The sequence below is a fragment of the Megachile rotundata genome, chromosome 10, assembly GCF_050947335.1.
Source record: "Megachile rotundata isolate GNS110a chromosome 10, iyMegRotu1, whole genome shotgun sequence".
In the NCBI taxonomy this organism is placed as follows: domain Eukaryota; kingdom Metazoa; phylum Arthropoda; class Insecta; order Hymenoptera; family Megachilidae; genus Megachile; species Megachile rotundata.
In genome coordinates, this window is record NC_134992.1 from 7,287,109 (window position 1) to 7,309,816 (window position 22,708).

Below are 22,708 nucleotides of genomic sequence, written 5' to 3' on the forward strand. Positions count from 1 at the left end.
GTTTTTCTAACCAGAACTATGTACCATATTAAAATATTACAAATGGATTGTATCTGTACCATGCACGCACTTTGAAAATGTTTGTGCTTATTTATCCCGCGCATTGACGCAGGGTTGCATTAAAAAAACATGTTATGAATGAAGTATTACGCTTGTAGAAATGAAAGTAGTGTGTTAGTAGGGTTAACATATTTTGGGTTAATTTAAGGGTTAATTTTTATCTTTAAAGAAATATAGTAAAAAGAAATCGTGGTACTCTCGATCAGGTGATGCTTCTTGTAGTATATGTATAAGAGGAAGTAGAAAAATCATATTTTTTTGTATTTTTTTGTTTTCGAAAAAACTTTGCAAGTTCCTGAGAATATTGGAAGTAAATTATAATTGTCTATATGAGACCCTGCCTTTTGATCGTATTATTTACTTTATGATACCAGCGAAATAGTTGTTTAACTGATGAACCGTAAAACAGCTATGTAAACGAATGTATTGTTATCTTGATAGAATTAAATTGATATTAACATCATACAGTAAAAAAATATCGAGCAAATATTAATGTATTTTTTTCATTTGTATTCTGTTCGTTGTTAACACCTTATTCTACGTCAATTGCAGAATATGCAAAAGTATTCTGTATGAAAAATTCATGTATTTGTTCTTTTCCTATTTTAAGCTAAAGATTTTAGAGGTACGGTCATATATTACTTCTTTAATGATTATTTTATGCTGATATATTATTGCAAAATTTAATGCATATATGCACAGAAGTGCAATAATATATCAATCATTTAAAAATAGTAATCTCAAATGGTGGAATGGTAAAATAGAAATCTCTCGCACGTTATTTACACGTCTGCGAATAATTTCCAATAGGTACCACATATCTATCACAATCTTGTCGATTTCCAAACAAGTGCGTAAAAGCTTTTCCACAATCGCTGCTCTTAGGAAACCAGTGCTTCCAGTCAGCAGAATCCTCTTTCCAGCATAGAACTGTCGTATCTGACTACCATTGTTCCAGTTTATGTTTCCTCCAATTTTTCCAGTTCTCTCTAAATGCAACATCTCGCTTACGTTGGCCATCATATAGCTCATTTGCTTATTTCACAATTACTTCGTAAGTCACTTGAATATAATTGTCAAACGCTATCCACTCTGACTGTTTCCAAGTTAGTTATTTTAGAAGTCAACTATATTTCTATAGAATTTTTGTTGTGTTACAGGAATACCAGCGTTTGCCTCGATGGCAGCACATGCTTTACACTTATACAGGTCACTTGTCATATTATATAAGCTTGACATCACATTTAACAACCTTTTTTTTCTTATCGTTTTTTATAACTATAAATACATAAAATATTTCATTATTATGTATGGATAGCATCTCTATGCTTGTTGCCATTTTTTCCATAATTTGTCCGTATCTGATTACGTCCTCTGCCACTTCTGATCATTTCAAAAGTATTTCCTTATTTTCAGGTGAACTTTTGATAAGCCGATTTTGATTTGTTTCTGACGTAGTTTCATGTTGTTAATAAAATGCAGTCATGTATGATTTTAGTGTTCGAACTTTAACTAGAAGGTACTTCTCGATTACTTTCCATCCACACGTTGTCCAACGTGTTGAAATGAATTATTCATTATTATCATAAAATATTACACGTGATTAAGCTGTTTCTGCTTCTACGCAAAATCGTCAATGCGGGTAAATACAGATTTAAATACAGATTTTATGTATTACTGTTGAGGCTTTCGGGTGTAAACCGTGTCCTAAAGGAAGCGAGTTCTCAACGTTTCGCCAGCATTGCAGCTAGCTTCATCAGGGGATACACTGAATCACTGTATGACGCCGGGCCGTGAAAGCCTCAAATCACAGATTTTATGTGTTTACCTAATTCTTTTGTCCTTCATTTCGCGCATAAGTGCCATACTGTGTGAACAAAAACCTGGCATAAAAAGAAAAATATAAATGCAAAAGTAAAACTTTATTAAGTGATTAGCTTGACTGTTCGAGAATACTTCTTTATAATGAAGTAATCAAAAAATATTATGAAGTAATCAGATGTACAAAAACATTTTATCTTAATACAAAATGGCGGTGTTCATTGGCGTCTTCTAAGATAACAATCAAAGTTGCCTGATTTTCACTTTTGAAATTTCTTAAAACTTGTAAGACATACTTTTAGAATTATGGATTAAGCTAAAAAAAGTACAATTAGCTGCTATAATGAACATATGTATTTGCATTCAACGATAGATTTGTAAGAGCGTAATTTGCAAATATATTATAATACAAAACTGATTTAATGTGCTTTGAAACCAATTCCTGCGATACGAGGCGTGACCCAAAAGAAACGAGACTGGTCCAATAAATCATTGTATCTTCAGAATCAGTTCTCCGTGACATTATCACCTTCAAAGTAGTCCCCTTCAGCATTCACACACTTATACATTGGGCGCTGCCATTGCTGGTAACAATTCTGAAACGAGGTTTTTGGAAGTCCCTTCAGAAGATTCTCCGTTTCTGCCTGAACCTCTTCAACTAAGGTGAAATGGGTAGGAAATAAAAAAAGTCGCATGGAGCCAAATCAGGGGAATAAGGAGGATACCCCATCACAGTAATATTTTTGCTGGTCAGAAACTGCTTGACAGACCGTGCCGTGTGAGCGGGTGCATTGTCCTGGTGCAACAGCCATCCATCGCTCCACAACTGTGGCCTTTTTTTCCTAATTTTTTCATGAAGTCTTTTTTCAATGTTATAGTGTTGGTTAACAGTATAACCACTGGGAAAACACTCAATCATTACAATTCCATTAATGTCGAATTTTGATTTTGACATGCGTGCGTTTTTGGGTTTTGGGGATCCTGGAGACTTCCACTGCATCGACTGGCGCTTACTTTCTGGGTCATAGGTAAAAATCCATGTCTTATCACATGTTACAACAGATTTCAACAAATTTTACAAGAAACTTGATGTTTATTCGCTGTTCGGTTTTTATGTTAGACATTTTTCCGGCAGAATGCAATTGCACGTGTTCAGTAAATAACACAATACTTGCAGATGGTATGACCAATTCAATCGAAATTGTCAACATGGATAGAGGAGATATGTGGGATGATGCCACAAAAACAATTGCTGTCAATTCCATTGTTTTTTCAAGCTACAGACCTAGTCTCGTTACTTTTGTGTCACACCTCGTATATTGTATTATGGTGTGATCGGTGGCGAACATCGAGGCCAACCGAAATTCTGAACGACGATCGGCATTTGTCATCGACGTTGTCGGTGGTAATAACGGTTGGAAAAAACACAGTCGATTGAAATCTGTTACGACGTGCACATCGCCTTCCGTTGCTTTCTTTATTAAAATATATGTATATACAGATTATTAACCTTCTATTACGAGTATACGCCTTATTTTATTCATCCTGACAAATACTATTACACAGACAAGAAAGGAATGGTGGAAAGTCAGGTCGTGAAGGCGTTACTATAAAGGACCAATCAGGACAATTTGTACTTTGGGAAAAATAGTGACTGGTGAAACAGTTCAGCGAATGAGATCGCGAGACCTTTATCCCTCACTCCAAGGGTATAAATGCTGTTGGTTAATACGGTGATTCACACACTTGAGTGATTTCGGTCCTTTAAAGGAACTCTGTAAGCCCAAGTGCATTGGCCCGACAGGTAGAAAAAGACTGCATAGCCACTGTACACCGCAGGGGTGCACAGTTTAGGATCAAAGAAATAGAGTTTTTTAAAGAAAGATATATTGACACTAGAATGATGTGCTTTTTAGCCTGTTAGAAGGCTGTTGACAATAGTTAAGAACGTCAAGTTGTGAAGACGTTATTGAAAAGTTTAAGATTTGTTATTCGAAACTTCTTTATCTTAAACGACTAGGTTTGGTGCTACTTGAATATATTATATTCAGAGTCGGGCAGTTTTTATAATTAGTAATTTTAATTGGAGAAGCAATCGAATATACTGTGAAGAAGACTTAAATTATAGCTCGTTTATTACACGTTTGATTAACATAAAAAGATTTATACTCATTACTGGCTTCAGTGAAATAAAATGTAGTATTAAGTAAATGATTACAGATCATGGTCAATCGATTATATCACTGTAATCGAATGAATACGATTGCAACACTCAGCGATAAAAATAATGAATTTATGCAAGGTTCAGGTAACATAAATTCATAAATGTCAGTTCTCTAGTGCACAAATTGCCATTATCATTCGTTAGTAAGTCGAACAACTGCTATTAGGAAAAAACTTGTCAGTCGTGTTCATAACATTAGACCAGATGTTAGTAACCTGTTATCTGCGGTTTATCGAGTGATTCATTTCATAATTTAAATTGCAATTATATCACAATTAAAAATTATTGACGCCTGTATCAAACACTATTAAAGAAAATGGACTTGTAAATGTAAATGCACTATGTTTCTTTGAGACCACTATGTCATTTATCAGTTAGGATATTCATTTGCGTTATTAGATTGCCGTTTAAACAAATTCAGCAACGAACCAGTTCCCGTTGAATTATTAGTAAATTATTATTAGCAAAGTTGAATGTAACGATGAGACATACTCATCAAGTAAATCTTGTCGATTTCCAAACGAGTACGTAAAAGTTATCCCACAATCTGTCCTAAGAAACCAGTGCTTCCAGTGAATAGAATCCTCTTTCAAGCATAAAAATGTGGCATCTGACCACCATCGTTCCAGTTTTTGTTTCTTCTAGTTATTATTGCCTATAAATCACTTCAATATGGTTTACAAATGTCTCTGACAGATTTCAAGTTAGTTATTTTAGAAGTCAACTATATTTCTGTAGAATTTTCGATGTGTCACAGCGAAAAATTTAACTTTCCGTGATAATTAGAACCCTTATTTTAAACAGGAGATTTCAATTCCTAATTTAAAATAAAATGTAGTATTAATTAAATGATTAACTGATTAAATGATTTGACTTTATAATAAATTAGACACCTTTAATGCCTCATATATTTATTATACCAAAACCTTTATATAAAAAAATTGTTAATAAAATGCTATACTTATTATTTTGAACACAAAAACCATTATAAATATTACGAAACAAGTGCACATAGCATAGTGTATTATCATAAACTTCCGAAATCTTTCCCTGGCTGCAGGAATTGAATCCTTTGATTCTTTCATTAAATGTGTCTTCATACCAAGACAAAAGTCATACATAAATTTATCCCACTCGATTTTTCCCAAATCGAAAGGAAATTCTTCATAATCAGCTTTATTCATATGAATGAGGATATTTTGGGTGTTTCCTACTTCGACAATCCAAGTGTTACATAAAAAGTAGTGTAGCGAACTATTGAATTCTGCTATCTTCAGCGTTAGCTCTAGGCCTCTGTAAAAATAAATATGGATTATCAGATTTTAAAGCATCAAAAGTAGAAATATTTGAAATTGATATTTAACGATATGAAGCTTAGTCCATAAATCTTTATGCACTAAGAAATGTATTAAAATTAAACGTAAATAATAGTTAAAATTAAAACTAAATTAATAATAAATATAAATATAAAAGAGAGGAAATAGAATCAAAATATTAATTTTAATAAAATTACATGACGTTTTATTACTCACCGTCCTTTCTTTCCTGTAATCCAACAACCGAAATCATACACTGCTGCAGGAATAATATTGAATACCGCGTTAAGTATGACGAAAAGATAATAATGTCTCGTGAGTATCACAAATGGATACCAATACATATTGTTTAATGGATATTTTTGCACTCCCCTTACTTTCAACACCTGATACATTTGATCGAAAATAGGTTTCCAATAAGATGAACCATAGTTGTATACTTGTGGTCCGTCAGATTTCCTAAACAAAGCGATGGATCAAAAACCTACGGTGTTTATTCATGCACGGAAATGCATACACTGAGAAAGTTCTCAAGTTTATCAATAAATTTTCGTTACTTGCGTGTACTCAAGTCCCAAATGCTTGCCAGCAGACAGTTACCGTCATATCAATTGGAACGAAATCAATGATAGTGTCGGATCTCACAGGCAGAGAATGCACTATACCCATTCCATATAGAAGTAACAACCCGGAAACTCCAGTTCTACTCGATATCCACCCTGGGACTGGTTCTCTGGCCGATGATATAACTGTTGCAAAATTGAATAAATTAAGCGTCTTATTTTTTTGTCAGTTATATCAATATATGTTTAGAATATGTTGATAATGTTTGGCGTAATAAACTAGAGCGTACTGTTATTGTTAATTATATCTTACAAGTGGAAACATGTAATTTTTATACTTTTCTCAACATTCTTTTCATATTTTACTAGAAAAGATAGCATAACGATGATCTTACTTATCTAAGGCCTATAGATAGCGCAAGGGATTGAGGTTTTTCGTCCGAACTCCTCAACGAAGCCTTCGGCAATGGCTTTGGAGTAGGTATACGAGTTAACCCATTTTCCTAATATTTTTTTCAACGTACAGTTGCAGAATCCGTTTGGAATTGATTTGTCGACTTGTATCAAATCCTGGACCATACGTATATCACCAGGAGGCGTATAAAATTTTTCTTCAATTCGAGTGTTCTGAGACTGACTATACGCGGACGAAACGTACACGAACGCTTGAAGATTAGTGCACTTTTCCGCTAAATCGAGCATATATTTGGTGCTTAACGAGTTTGTCTTCAAGATGGAAGATAATCTTGTGAAAAATGATGTATCTGCTGCATTGTGAATAATTACGTTGACATTCTGCGTTAGGAGTTTGTAGTCTTCCAATGAAAGATCCAAATTAACCTTTTGTATGTCACCGGAGATTGCGTGCAGTTTTGACTTAAAATTGGGATTCGTCTTCTGCAGTACTTCGAAAACCTGCAAACAACGCAGCCATAAATTTTAGGACTCAAAACAAAAACGATTCTAAAAATAATAGCGAATAATTATTATGAAGATATTCTGGTTGAATCAGTTGTGGAGCTCTGTTAGAAATTCATTTAACACAATGCAAGTTCATGAATAGGGGTACCAATAGAAAACGAGAGACTGTAAAGGATTGACAGATGAGACACAGGACACAAAATGTTTTCAGTAGGTTGAGACAATTAATTGTTCCATAGAAAATTCGCATGAAATTTGAATCAGAAACATTGTTTAATTTTTATGTCTTATACTCTCAAATATTATATACATATTGCATTACACGCACACATTTCTTCTATGCTTTATGTTATATAATGTTCTCTTTAGTTTCTTATTCAAATTTGAATAATTTACCTGAACATACGAAAGGACAATTCAAACATTATTTAGTCACATTTATGTCTGAAATGTATTAATTGCCTTCAGTCCACCCATACTCCTTCAAATACGAATATAAAAAGTCTTAATGACATGATTTCCTATGGAAATTCGGGTGTTTCTTCATCTGAGGGACGTGACATTGAACATGTTCAAACGAATTATCGTTCAAGATAAAGAAATTTGAAGCACTTACAGGACTTTGGAAATATCCTTCCATTCGCTACTCGACTGTCATTTTCCCTCTAGTCCTGACTATCAAGTAAATCTCGTCGATTTCCAAACAAGTGCGTAAAAGCTTTTCCACTATTCCTGCTCCTAAGAAACCAGTGCTCCCAGTGAGTAGAATCCTCTTTCCAGCATAGAATTGTCGTATCTGACCACCATCGTTCCAGTGTTTGTTTTTTTCAATTATGGCAGTTTCCTCTAGTTGCCTCATCTCGCCTACGTTGTTCACCATAAAACTCATTTTCTTATTTCACGATTGCTTCATAAGTCACTTCAGTATGTTTTTCAAATGCTATTTATTTTGCCAATTTTTGTTGTGTTACAAGAACACCAGCAGTTATCTCGATGACAGCCGTTGCTTTAAACTTACATGCGTCAATATTCATATTATATATACTTGGTATCACCATTATGCCACATTTTTCTTCTTTGCGTTTTTGTAACTGTATTCCATTTTTATGAAAATAATTGCCTCTAATTGCCGTTTCATCCATGAATAATTCATCCTAATATTTATTTTATGATTTCCATTCGTTTCTGAAGTGATTTCATGTTGTCAAAAAAATGAAACAATGTATGATTTTAATGTTTGAACTTTAACTAAAAGATGCTTCTCTTTTAGTTAAAGTTCAACTACTTTCACTACTTTTAATTCACAAGTTGTCCCATGTGTTAAAATGAATTATTCATTATTATTAAAATATTATACGTCATAAGCTGTTTCTGCAACTATGCAAAATCGTCAATGAGGGTAATACAATAAGGTAATAAAGATTTAATGTGTTTACCTACTTTATAAATGTACATTCATAAATGCAAAAGTAAAACTTTATTAAGTGGTTAGCTTGAGTATTCGAAAATATGTTGAATTTCCATATTGAAAGTGGCAAAAATAAATACATTAAGAAGTCGATAATGTATACCGATGTCGGTAATAAGAAGTCGATAATTATGAATGTTAGTCTATCGATTACTTACATGATGTCACTCGTTTTAATTTATTTCGAATATCCAGGAAGTAAAAAGCAGCATTTTCGACACCTGCTCTTCTTCTGTTAATTTCTGTTATTCTATTTATATTAATACTTGCATTTATTCAATAAAAGCCATACTATATTTCCATTAAAATACTTTGTTAGTTAATATTATGAAGTAATCAAGTGTATTAGGAAAAATCTTGTCAGTCATGTACATAGACTAAGAGTCAGTAACCTGTTATCTGTGGTTCTTCGAGTTATTCATTTCATAATTTCCAATGAACACATGAACACTTATGTTTGTAGTTTAAAAACGTATTGTAATTATATTCTTAACTAAAGTTACCTCATGACAAAATTAACATGGACCTTGTTTTCCCTCATATATTTATTACACCAAAAGATTTGTATAAACAAATAGTTAACAAAATACTGAACTCATTGTTTTGAACACAAAAAACATTGCAAATACTAAGAAACAAGTGCAGATAGTATAATGTACCATCCTGAGCTTGCGAAATCTTTCCCTGGCTGCAGGAATCGAGTCTTCCGATTGTTTCATTAAATATGTTTTCATAGCAAGAGAAAAGTCACACATAAATTTATCCCAATCGAGTTTTCCCAAATCGAAAGGAAATTCTTCATAGTCAGCTTTATTCATGTGAACGAGGATATTTTGGGTGTTTTCTACATCGACAACCCAACAGTAAGAAAAAAGACAGTGTAGCGTGCTATTGAATTGTGCTATCTTCAGCGTTAGCTCTAGGCCTCTGTAAAAATAAATATGGATTATCAGATTTTAAAGCATCAAAAATAGTAGTATTTGAAACTGATACTTAATGATACGAAGCTTAATCCTTTACGTGACTCGTTATGTTTATATTCCCTATTAACGACGTCTTTTCCATAAGCTACAAAGAACAGGGCAGAAAAAACGCAATCTCTTTATCGCTTTATACATACATAAGTATACTAAGCAAAAGAAAGTGTTACAATTTGAACTCTTTTCAACAAAAGTGAAAGTATTTAATTAAGAGATATAATACAATTAATATAATTAATATATTTGTATCAAAATAAGAAGTTATTAAATTTAATCTACCAAATTTCTAACCTAAACAAATTAATAATAAAATTCCTACATCACCAATTCGACCACTAAAAATTGTTAATATACCAGCTTTATAAGCATATCTATTTTCATAGTAAATAACAAAACAGTATATATTTTTTATCTATATTATATATAGATAAAATAAATATAAATATTAAAATTCTAAATCGATTAAATTACGCACCGTCCTTTCTTTCCTGCAATCCAACAACCGAAATCATACACTGCTGCAGGAATAATGTTGAATATCACGGACAGTATGACGAAGAGATAATAATGCCTCGTGTATATCATAAATGGGTACCAGTACATATTGCTTAATGGATATTCTTCTAATCTCTTTATACTCAACATGTGATACACTTTGTTGAAAAAAGGTTTCCAATGAGATGAACCATAGTTGTACACTTGTGGTCCGTCCGATTTCCTAAACAAATCGGTGCATTAAAAACATACGGTGCTTGTTTATGCACGGAAATGCATACATTGTCGAAATAAAATGTTATAGTTTGTACGATACTATAGTATCAAATAATACTTGTATATGTGACAATTGCATCGTAATGAAACTAATAACGACATGATTCCATGAAAAATCGCGACGATATAATGAAAGTTCCCAAGTTTATCAATAAATTTTCCTTACTTGCGTGTACTCAAATCCCAAATGCATGCCAGCAGAGAGTTAACCGTCATATCAATCGGAACGAAATCAATGATAGTGTCAGATCTTATTGGCAGACAGTGCATTATACCCAAGGAATATACAAGTGTCAGCCCGGAAACTCCAGTTTTATGTGTTATCAACCCTGGTGTTGGTTCTTTGGCCGATGACATAACTGTTACAAAATTGAATGAATTAAGTGTCTTATTTTTTGGTCGCCGTTACCAATATATCTACAGAATATGTTGATAATGTTTGGCTGTAATAAATTAGAGCGCACTGTTATTGTTAATTATATCTTACAAGTGGAAACATGTAATTTTTGTACTTTTCTCAACATTCTCTTCATATTTTACTATAAAAGATAGCATAACGATGATCTTACTTAACGTAGGCCTATAGATAGCACAAGGGATCGTGCTTCTTCGTGCGAACTCCGCAACAAAGCCTTCGGTTATAGCTTTAGAGAAGGTATACGTGTTAACCCATTTTCCTAATATTTTGCGCAATGTATGTTTGTTGAACCCGTTTGGAATTGCTTCGTCGGCTTTTATCAAATCCTCGACCATGCGTATACCACCAGGGGGTGTATAACATTTTTCCTCGATTCGATCGTTGTGAGCCTGACTATACACGGACGAAACGTACACAAATGCGTAAAGGTTAGTGCACTTTTCCGCTAAATCAAGCATATATTTGGTGCCTAACGAGTTTGTCTTCAAAATGGAAGATAATCTTGCAAAAAATGATATATCTGCTGCATTGTGAATAATTACGTTGACATTCTCCGTTAGGAGTTTGTAGTCTTCCGGTGAAAGACCCAAGTTAGCATTTTGTAGATCACCCTGCATTATGTGAATCTTTGACTTAAAATTGGGATTCTCCTTCTGCAGTACGTCGAAAACCTGCAAGCAACGCAAACGCCTGTTGTAAAATGAGTGCCAATGGAAAACAAGAGACTGTAAAGGGGTGACATATAAAGAAATTTGGTAGTTTTATACTTTTCTGATAATAAGCAAATGAGGCACAGAGCACAGAATGTTCTCAGTAGGTGGTGACAACTAATTGTTCCAAAGAAAGTTATTCGCATGAAATTTGAATCAAAAATATTGTTTAATTTTTATATCTTATACTTTCAAATATTATATGCATATTGCATTACACGCACACGTTTCTTCTATGTTTTATGTTATATAATATTCTTTTTAGTTTCTTGTTCAAATTTGAATAATTTACCTACACATACGAAAAGACAATTCAAGCATTATTTAGTCACTTTTATGTCCGAAATGTTTTAATTGCCTTCAGTCCTCCCGTACTCCAAATACGAATATAAAAAGTCATAATGACATGATTTTCTATGGAAATTCGGGTGTTTCTTTATCTGAGGGACGCGACATTGATCATGTTCAAACGAATTATCGTTCAAGATAAAGGAATTTGAAGCACTTACAGGACTTCGAAAGTAGTTTTCCATTCGCTCCTCGACTGTCATTTTTCCCCTAGTCCTGATTATCAAGTAAATCTTGTCGATTTCCAAGCAAGTACGTAAAAGTTTTTCCACTATCCCTGTTCCTAAGAAACCAGTGCTTCCAGTCAGTAGAATCCTCTTTCCAGCATAGAACTGTCGTATCTGACCACCATTGTTCCAGTTTATATTTCCTCCAATTTTTCCAGTTCTCTCTACATGCAACATCTCGCTTACGTTGTCCATCATATAGCTCATTTGCTTATTTCACAATTGCTTCGTAAGTCACTTGAATATAATTTTCAAACGCTATCCACTCTGACTGTTTCCAAGTTAGTTATTTTAGAAGTCAACTATAATTCTATAGAATTTTTGTTGTGTTACAGGAATACCAGCGTTTGCCTCGATAGCAGCACATGCTTTATACTTATACAGGTCACTTGTCATATTATATAAGCTTGACATCACATTTAACAACCTTTTTTTTCTTATCGTTTTTTATAACTATAAATACATAAAATATTTCATTATTATGTATGGATAGCATCTCTATGCTTGTTGCCATTTTTTCCATAATTTGTCCGTATCTGATTACGTCCTCTGCCACTTCTGATCATTTCAAAAGTATTTCCTTATTTTCAGGTGAACTTTTGATAAGCCGATTTTGATTTGTTTCTGACGCAGTTTCATGTTGTTAATAAAATGCAGTCATGTATGATTTTAGTGTTCGAACTTTAACTAGAAGGTACTTCTCGATTACTTTCCATCCACACGTTGTCCAACGTGTTGAAATGAATTATTCATTATTATCATAAAATTTTACACGTGATTAAGCTGTTTCTGCTTCTACGCAAAATCGTCAATGCTGGTAAATACAGATTTAAATACAGATGTTATGTATTACTGTTGAGGCTTTCGGGTGTAAACCGTGTCCTAAAGGAAACGAGTTCTCAACGTTTCGCCAGCATTGCAGCTAGCTTCATCAGGGGATACACTGAATCACTGTATGACGCCGGGCCGTGAAAGCCTCAAGTCACAGATTTTATGCGTTTACCTAATTCTTTTGTCCTTCATTTCGCGCATAAGTGCCATACTGTGTGAACAAAAACCTGGCATAAAAAGAAAAATATAAATGCAAAAGTAAAACTTTATTAAGTGATTAGCTTGACTGTTCGAGAATACTTCTTTATAATGAAGTAATCAAAAAATATTATGAAGTAATCAGATGTACAAAAACATTTTATCTTAATACAAAATGGCGGTGTTCATTGGCGTCTTCTAAGATAACAATCAAAGTTGCCTGATTTTCACTTTTGAAATTCCTTAAAACTTGTAAGACATACTTTTAGAAATATGGATTGAGCTAAAAAAAGTACAATTAGCTGCTATAATGAACATATGTATTTGCATTCAACGATATATTTGTAAGAGCGTAATATTTAAATATATTATAATATAAAACCGATTGTATGTGTTTTGTAACGAATTCCTGCGATATGATTTTAGCCACTTTGCTTATTCATTAATTTCAAGCGTGCAGTACAATTACTAATGCATTTGCCACTTTTTAATACTAATTGACAAAAATTTTCACGTGTTTGAAAATCCTGTTCTTGCTTGGTTAAGCAACATGTGATATGAAAACGGCTGTTTTATTGTCTGCGTGCACTTTTGTCTCGCTACTAGATGCTTTTTTCAATTCAACGATGTTAGTGTCATAATATGATTTAGTTATGTTGCCAAAATAGCTATTAGAATAAGTTCTGTTTATATATTTCTCTTCGTTTTGTTCTTACTGACTTACTCTCTTTAAATTGTACTACAAATAAACATAGAACATGTACAAACGAAGGATAATTTAGTTGTTCGTATACGTATTACATAAAGTTGAGCGTCAGTTCATTTGACATACGTATAAAAACCGTATTGGACTTGCAAAACAGTAATAGGTATAAATAAGTTGAATATGATAGGAATAAATAAGTTGTACGTGTAATGTTTTTATTCCATTTTTATGCTTTTTTGTCAGTATGCTGCACTTCTGTTTTTTTAACTCAAGATCATTTTAAGGTCATACAGTGTACCATCAAGTAACTTTTAGAAGATGTTTTCTAATATTTCAAATGAATTTATTTTCCAGTTTAATATAAATATAAAAATACAAATAGTAAGGCAAGACAAAAATATAAAATAATATAATTAAATAAAGTTAAAGTGAAAATGGATGAAACATCCAAAATAACCATTGCATGATATGGATAATTACAATTATATCTAATCTCCTGCATATGATAAATTAAAAGGTACTATTTTTATTGTGCAAAAGTACATAATATTATACATTATATGGAAATAAAATTGTTTCATAATATTAGCGATTTTTACCTATTTCAAAATGTATGCCATTTACGAATTAACTGAAATAAATATTTTGATATTTATTGTATTAAAGACTTCAATTATATTATATGTACAATTACTGCTTTTTAAAAACATTTTTTTCCTTAAAAACACATCTTTAAAATGTGGATAATAGTATTTTGACTTAAATAGAAACAAATAACTTTTAAGATGAGAAAAAGTACAAAATTAAATTGAAATTGTTTTTTTAGCCTATCCGACGGTTAGCATAACTTAATATTATTCATAAGATTAATGTTAGTATTTTTCTATCATCCAATGTTTTATTTTATTTTGTACATGCATACACAAAATTATTCAAATTGAGAACAAGGTATATCCATACTGTAAGTCTCCACTTGCTGTTCAATTTCTATGTAGTCTTGAATTATAGGATCATTATGTTCATGCAATGTAATATGTTTCAAGATATCTTTCTTTCTTGTGAATGTTTGATCGCACTGTTCACAATGTAGCGATTTAGTCTGATGCGTTTTGGTGTGTTTCAGCATGTCATTCTTTTGTGTAAATGTCCTGCCACATGTATCACAGGAAAATGGTTTCTCTCCAGTATGAATTCTCTCATGAACGTTTAGTGCGCCCTTCCGGGTAAAACATTTGTTACAGTACGAACACTTATGAGGTTTAACACCGGAATGGATCTTCATGTGTTGACAGAGATTGCTTGAGCATTTGTACTTCATGTTACACACTTTGCAAACGTAAGGACGTTCCCCAGTGTGTATCCTTTCATGTATAAGGTGCGCTTCTTTGGAGACAAACGATTCTCCACAATATTGACACATGTGTGGTCTCTCTGTAGAATGTACAGAGCGTTTATGATAGCTTAACGTACTTCTACTCGACAATTTCTTTCCACAAATATTACATTCGATCATTAGTTTTTCTCTTCTGTGAGTTCGTTCATGGTTCAATAATACTGTTCGCGTAGAAAATACCCTGTTACAACTTTTACATTGCAACGCAGCTTTGTCAATACACTTTTTTTGTATACTGTCTATGATGTCCTGTTCTGTGTGCTTTTTCCTATGTAATTTTAATTCGCTCATTGAGTTACATCTGTACGCACAAACCTACGTGACGAATACGAAAAACGATTTATAATACATAAACATTTAGATAGCGATTCAGTCAGTGATAATATTAGTATACTTACACTACATGTATATACACCATTTCCATTATTATGACGTTTAAGATGTGCATTCATATTTCCTTTACGATTAAATGCCACTCCACATATTGGACAAATATGTTTATTTAAACCATGGGATAATGTATGCTGTCTCAATTGTATTCTTTTGTAAAAAGTTTTCCCACATTTATCGCAAGCATAAGGTTTATTTCCATTATGTTGATTCATGTGTTCAGCCAAATGAAATCTGAATTACAGACGCGACATAGAATGTAGATTCAATAACGTAAGATGAATAATTTAAAACAGAAATTTATTTTGAACGCCATTTATGAAACAATACTTATAATTTCTATAGTGCTACCTAGATCTGAATGCGTGTCCACAAATTTCGCAGATGTGTCGCTTTTTCTTTGAATCATCTAAATGAGTTCTTTTATGACCTCTTAAATTGTTAGAATGTTTAAAACTTTTGCCACATAAATCACACAGATAAGGTTTATCTATTCTATGAGTAGCTTCATGTACATCTAAACTAGACCATTTTTCGTAACTCTTGTCACACATAGTACACTTCAACAACAATTGACCCTTATGACATTCTGCAATGTGATTCGATAGTTCCTTTTTAGTACCATAAACTGTATCACAGTGACCACACTTCTTATTAATTTCCGATACTGCAAGATCATTGATATTGTGCAACTCTTTAATAGTTCTGCACTGTTCTTCATTTGTATGTGATTTAATAGAAAGTTTATACGATTCTTGATCAAAAAGTGTACAATATGAAAGCTTATGTTCATCTAAATTTCGTTCATTTTCAAAATTCTTGTGATGAGTGTTAGAATCTCTACTATATTGTACATCCACTATTTCCATGTTATTGGAATCCCTTCTGTTTATATTATTATTAACTATTTCTCGTTTTTGTGCTGTAATTTCTTTGTTATAACATAATATTTTATGATTTTCAAATACTTCTTGACTTTCAAAAGAATTTCTACAGTAAAAACATGAAATTTTATTGAAAACGGTTTCACCATTCTCCTGGTAATGTTGTGTATTTTGATTTTCAGATTCATCTTCTTTGTTCGTTTTACTAGATGTGCAGATAAAATTATTTAATTCGGATTGCATCTCACTTTCTATGTTGTTCACAGTATCAATCTGTTCTAAGTGATTTAATTTTCTAGTGATTCCTTGATTCATAGAAGTATCCTCCATGTTATTAGGAGGCAACTCTACCAATGTAATTTGATTATCCTTTTGAGTGATATGTAATTCTTCATTAATCTCTATAGAACATTTCTTAACTATTTCATCATACCTTCTATCATAATTTGTCTGTAACAAACCATGTAAATATATTTTTAACATGCTAAGTTTGCTAATTACTACATACATAAAATATATCTAATATATCACAAAATAATATCAATGGAAATTAAAATTGTATCTATGTATAACTTACGTTATTAATATTTAGAAATTTTTTCAATTTCATATCTGTTTTCAAAGAACTTATAGCAAGCGAATGTACTACTTCCAATTTATCACAGCAATTCATGCATAATTTTTGAGGCATTAAATCATCCATATCTACTGTTATTGGAAGATGTAAGTTTATTTTCTCTTTCAACTTTAGTTCAATCCCCTTTCCTGCAAATATTTCTATGCCATTCTCACATGATTCTCCACATATCCTGCATACATTTGATAATCTAATACCAATATCATGATACTGATCTACTTCGATGTTCATATCACAGTAAGATAATACAACGCTGTCTGTTACTTCTATTTGTTCATTTTCATCAAAAACATCTTTCAAACTTTTCTCCTTTGTATCTGTTTCAAATAATGTCGGAATTGCATGCTGATCTATTACAACTGGGTCTAACTTGCTTATGAAATAATGGTCTTCTATGTGATGAGAACATATATAATAATTCAAATGCAGTTCTTCGTTAGATTTCATCAAAAGGTCTGTCCTACCGCACTGTTGTGCCCATACTTTTGAGCTGTAACGAAACAATCACATTATATAATACGTTAAAAAAATGGAAACATTAAATGATAAACTTCAGAAAAGTATTACCAATTTTACATATGCATAAAAAGAAGATTTCTGAACAGTATTTAATTGATATTTTTAAAAAAACTTACCTATCATCATTTGGAAAATTAATAAACATGATGTGCCCTGATTCTTCATTACCTGATGAGTATTTACAATTCTTTACGGCACAAATTATCGTCATTTTGTGTGCAATCATTTCATTGTATAAAATAAGAGTAATATTCAACCATCAACTTTTAAATTAATTTCACCTGTTTCATACTTCAAAAGCGCTATTATAGACGAGATATGTACAGAACGTATTCATCATTCGTGTTTTTCTGTCCTCAGATCATTGTCATGTCACTTCCAACATTACCAATAGATTAGAGAAAGCGATCTAAGCGCTCTCTATAGTTCAAATTAAAAATAACGAAGGATAAGACTATAGTAGCATTGATAAAAGATAATTATAGTCACTGACAGTAGCTACAAGATATCCTTATACATCTCAGAGGAATGTCCCATTATATTTGTGTCGCTACCATTCCAATAAGACTGGATTTAATAACAATCTAGTGGTTGAAATTATATTTAAACGTACTGACAGACATTAGTGACGTAAAAATAAGGACTGTAATTTTCATTTTATTTCCAAAAGATATAACATCCTAGTATGAATCGGAAGTCAATATTATTATGTAATATTATTATTGCATGTGTAATTTATTTATGACGTTGAAAATTTGCTTTTATTTCCATTTCACTAGAATAATTTCTGTCGTTTTTCCTAACGTACTTTTCATAATCGCCGTTCTAAAAGATGCAACTAACTAATCATAGAGTGCGCAATAAGACAATTATAGAAAGTAAAGCAATGTCGGTATTTCAGGTCGTGTGACACCATCAGCATGTCAGTATATTTCTGCTTATGGTTGCGTTAATACTGAATAATATATTTATTTACAATTTTTGTTCTTAAAATAAACAGAAATACATATTTGAATTAATACCTAATTAGAATAAGTATTGGATAATTTTGTACCAAAATTAAATTTGACACACAAAAATTTTCTTGGTACTTAGAACTGTTATTTTAAGCAGGTGTTAGTTCTTAACTATATAAAGTTATCATATAATTAAATATGAACGAACATTGTTTTGCACAATATATTTATTATACAAAAACATTTGTATAAAAAATCGTTAACAAAGAACTACCCTTAATAATTTGGACACAAGAAACATTGCAAATATAAAGAAACAAGTGCAGACAGTATAGTGTAGTATCATGAACGACCGAAATGTTTTCCTGGCTTCAGGAATCGAGTCCGTTGTGTCTTTCATTAAATATGTTTTGACACCAAAACAAAAGTCACACATAAATTTATCCCAATCGAGTCTCTCCAAATCGAAAGGAAATTCTTCATAGTCAGCTTTATTCATGTGAACGAGGATATTTTGAGTGTTTTCTACTTCGACAGTCCAAACGTTATATAAAAAAAAGTAAAGCGAGCTGTTGAAGCGTGCTACCCTCATCATTAGCCGTAGGCCTCTGTAAAAATAAATATGGATTATCAGATTTTAAAGAATTAAAAGTATAAAATATTTGAAACCGATATTTAATGATAGGAAGCTTAACCCTTTATTTTATTCGTTACGTTTATATTCCCTATTAAAATTTAAATGATTAAAATTCTTGGACTTAAAATATATAGATAAAATAAATGTAAATATTAAAATTCTAAATCGATTAAAAAAATATAACTTCTATACATTCAATTCTATAAATTAATATAATTAATGAAATTAATGAAACTAGTAATATAAATATCAATCTTACATAATTAATAAAATTTTCTGATATTATAATTAAAAATAATCCATTAAACAATGAACAAATATTTATGTACTAAAAAATGTATTAAAATTAAACGTAAATAATAGTTGAAATTAAAACTACAATAATAATAAAAATAAATATAAAAAAAATAAAATAAAATGAAAATATTGATTTTGATAAAATTAAATGATGTTTTAATTACTCACTGTGTTTTCTTTCCTGTAATCCAACGACCGACATCATACACTGCTGCAGGAAGAATGCTGAATAACACGTTAATTAGGACGAAGAGATAATAATGCTTCGTGGTTATCAGAAATGGATACCAGAACATATTGCATACTGGATATTTTTCTATTCTCCTTGGATTCAACATACCATAAATTTTGTCGAAAAAAGGTTTCCAATGAGATGAACCATAGTTGTACACTTGTGGTCCGTCCGATTTCCTAAACAAATCGGTGGATTAAAAATCAACGGTGTTTACGCACGAAAATGCATACATTGTCTAAATAAAATGTTATAGTTTCTATGATATATCAAAAATAATGCTTGTATATGTGATAATCGCATTGTAATGAAACTAATAACGACATCATAGCATGATCAATCGGGACGATATAATGAAAGTTCTCAAGTTTATCAATAAATTTTCGTTACTTGCGTTTACTCAAGTCCCAAATGCATGCCAGCAGAGCGTTAACCGTCATGTCAATCGGAACGAAGTCAATGATAGAGTCGGATCTTGTAGGCAGAGAGTGCACTAGACTCATGGCATATACAAGTGTCAGCCCGGAAACTCCAGTTGTACTCGTTATCAACCCTGGTGATGGTTCTTTGGCCGTTGACATAACTATTACAAAATTAAATAAATTAAGTGTATTATTTCTTGGTCAACATTTAGCAATATATGTATAGAATATATTAATAATGTTTGTCCGTAATAAACTAGAATTATTGTTAATTATATCTTACAAGTCGAAATATGTAATTTTTGTACTTCTCTCAATATTCTTTTCATATTTTACTATAAAAGATAGCATAACTTACTTATCGCAGGCCTATAGATAGCGCAAGGGATCGTGCTTCTTCGTGCGAACTACTCAACGAAGCCTTCGGCCATGGCTTTGGAGAAGGTATACCCTAATATTTTGCGCAATGTATGTTTGTAGAACCCGTTTGGAATTGCTTCGTCGGCTTTTATCAAATCCTCGACCATGCGTATATCACCAGGGGGTGTATAACATTTTTCCTCAATTCGTTCGTTGTGAGACTAACTATACACGGACGAAACGTACACAAACGCATAAATATTAGTGCACTTTTCCGCTAAATCGAGCATATATTTGGTGCTTAACGAGTTTGTCTTCAAGATGGAAGATAATCTTGTAAAAAATGATGTGTCTGCTGCATTGTGAATAATTATATTGACATTCTCCGTCAGGAGTTTGTAGTCTTCCGGTGAAAGACCCAAGTTAGCATTTTGTAGATCACCGTGCATTGTGTGAATCTTTGACTTGAAATTGGGATTTTCCTTCTGCAGTACGTCGAAAACCTGCAAGCAACGCAAACGCCCGTTGAAAAAATGGGTGCCAATGGAAAACAAGAGACTGTAAAGGGATGACACATGAAAAAGTTTGGTAGTTTTATACTTTTCTGCTAATAAGCAGATGAGACACGGAGTACAGAATGTGCTCAGTAGGTTAAAGACAACTAATTGTTCCAAAGAAATTTACTCATATGAAATTCAAATAAGCAATACTGTTTAATATTTATGTCTCATACTTTCAAATATTATATACATGTTGCATTATACGCACACATTTCTTCTATGCTTTATGTAATATAATATTCTTTTTAGTTTCTTGTTCAAATTTGAATAATTTACCTAAACATTCGAAAGGACAATTCAAACATTATTTAATCATATTTATGTCCGAATTGCCTTCAATCCTCCCGTACTCCAAATACGAATATAAAAAGTCTTAATGACACGATTTTCTATGGAAATTCGGGTGTTTCTTTATCTGAGGGACGTGACATTGAACATGTTCAAACGAATTATCGTTCAAGATAAAGGAATTTCAAGCACTTATAGGACTTTGGAAATATTTTTCCATTCGCTCCTCGACTGTCATTTTTCCCCTAGTCCTGATTATCAAGTAAATCTTGCCGATTTCCAAACAAGTGCGTAAAAGCTTTTCCAGAATCGCTGCTCCTAAGAAACCAGTGCTCCCAGTGAGTAGAATCCTCTTTCCAGCATAGAACTGTCGTATCTGACTTCCATTGTTCCAGTCCATGTTTCCTCCAATTTTGCCAGTTCTCTCTAAATGCAACATCTCGCTTACGTTGTCCATCATATAGCTCATTTGCTTATTTTACAATTGCTTCGTAAGTCACTTGAATATAATTTTCAAACGCTATCCAGTCTGACTGTTTCGAAGTTAGTTAGTTTAGAAGTTTAGAAGTCAATATTTCTGTAGAATTTTTCTTGTGTTACAAGAACACTATCTTTTGTCCTGATGGCGGCCGTTGCTTTAAACTTGCGCGGGTCACTTGTCATATTATATAAACTTGATATGACGTTATAGACCTTTTTTCCTCTTTTGGTTTTTCTAACCAGAACAATGTACCATATTCAAATATTACAAATGGATTGTATCTGTACCATGCACGCACTTTAAAAATGTTTGTGCTTATTTATCCCGCGCAGTGACACAGGGTTGCATTAAAAAAACATGTTATGAATGAAGTATTACGCTTGTAGAAATGAAAGTAGTGTGTTATTAAAGGGTTAACGTATTTTGGGTTAATTTAAGGGTTAATTTTTATCTTTAAAGAAATATAGTAAAAAGAAATCGTGGTACTCTCGATCAAGTGATGCTTCTTGTATATAAGAGGAAGTAGAAAAATCATATTTTTTCGTATTCTTTTGTTTTCGACAAAACTGTAAAAGTTCCTGAGAATATTGGAAGTAAATTATAATTGTCTACATGAGACCCTGCCTTTTTATCGTATTACTTACTTTATGGTACCAGCGAAATAGTTTTTTAACTGATGAACCGTAAAACAGCTATGTAAACGAATGTATTGTTATCTTGATAGAATTAAATTGATATTAACATCATACAGTAAAAAAATATCGAGCAAACAATAATGTATTATTTTCATTTGTATTGTGTTCGTTGTTGACACCTTATTCCACTTCAATTACAGAATATGCAAAAGTATTCTGTATGAAAAATTCATGTGTTTGTTCTTTTCCTATTTTAAGCTAAAGATTTTAGAGGTACGATCATATATTACTTCTTTAATGATCATTTTATGCTGATATATTATTGCAAAATTTAATGCATATATGCACAAAAGTGCAATAATATGTCAATCATTTAAAAATAGTAATCTCGAATGGTGGAATGGTAGAATAGAAATCTTTCGCACGTTATTTGCACGTCTGCGAATAATTTCCAA

The 22,708-nt window shown here is 32.0% G+C and overlaps 4 protein-coding genes across 4 annotated transcripts; all 4 read right to left on the bottom strand.

Moving 5' to 3' along the window:
* Positions 1-4,980: 4,980 nt before the first annotated feature.
* LOC143265300 (fatty acyl-CoA reductase 2-like) lies at positions 4,981-5,765 on the bottom strand. Its single transcript, XM_076536585.1, has 3 exons — positions 5,638-5,765; positions 5,104-5,398; positions 4,981-4,998 (listed from the first exon to the last, which is right to left on the bottom strand). The coding sequence occupies exons 1-3, from the start codon at positions 5,763-5,765 to the stop codon at positions 4,981-4,983; spliced, it is 441 nt and encodes a 146-aa protein (XP_076392700.1).
* Positions 5,000-14,296, bottom strand: LOC100878641 (putative fatty acyl-CoA reductase CG8306). The gene is given in 12 exon segments (XM_076536586.1): positions 5,000-5,398; positions 5,638-5,880; positions 5,979-6,170; positions 6,380-6,899; positions 7,522-7,548; positions 7,633-7,769; positions 7,924-8,059; positions 8,955-9,300; positions 9,829-10,071; positions 10,291-10,483; positions 10,694-11,213; positions 11,762-14,296. Coding segments are annotated over 10 exon segments (2,577 nt in total). The 5' UTR covers positions 12,035-14,296; the 3' UTR covers positions 5,000-5,398; positions 5,638-5,880; positions 5,979-5,988.
* A 138-nt stretch (positions 14,297-14,434) lies between these two features.
* Positions 14,435-17,789, bottom strand: LOC100878971 (uncharacterized). The gene is made up of 5 exons (XM_012289584.2): positions 17,502-17,789; positions 16,807-17,356; positions 15,697-16,679; positions 15,354-15,579; positions 14,435-15,270 (listed from the first exon to the last, which is right to left on the bottom strand). Exons 1-5 carry the CDS (start codon positions 17,609-17,611, stop codon positions 14,491-14,493), a joined length of 2,649 nt encoding a protein of 882 aa, XP_012144974.2. The 5' UTR covers positions 17,612-17,789; the 3' UTR covers positions 14,435-14,490.
* Positions 17,790-18,549: 760 nt separating this feature from the next.
* Positions 18,550-22,033, bottom strand: LOC105663003 (fatty acyl-CoA reductase wat-like). Its single transcript, XM_076536587.1, has 5 exons — positions 21,325-22,033; positions 20,288-20,336; positions 19,898-20,090; positions 19,444-19,686; positions 18,550-18,949 (listed from the first exon to the last, which is right to left on the bottom strand). Exons 1-5 carry the CDS (start codon positions 21,604-21,606, stop codon positions 18,601-18,603), a joined length of 1,116 nt encoding a protein of 371 aa, XP_076392702.1. The 5' UTR covers positions 21,607-22,033; the 3' UTR covers positions 18,550-18,600.
* Positions 22,034-22,708: the final 675 nt, after the last annotated feature.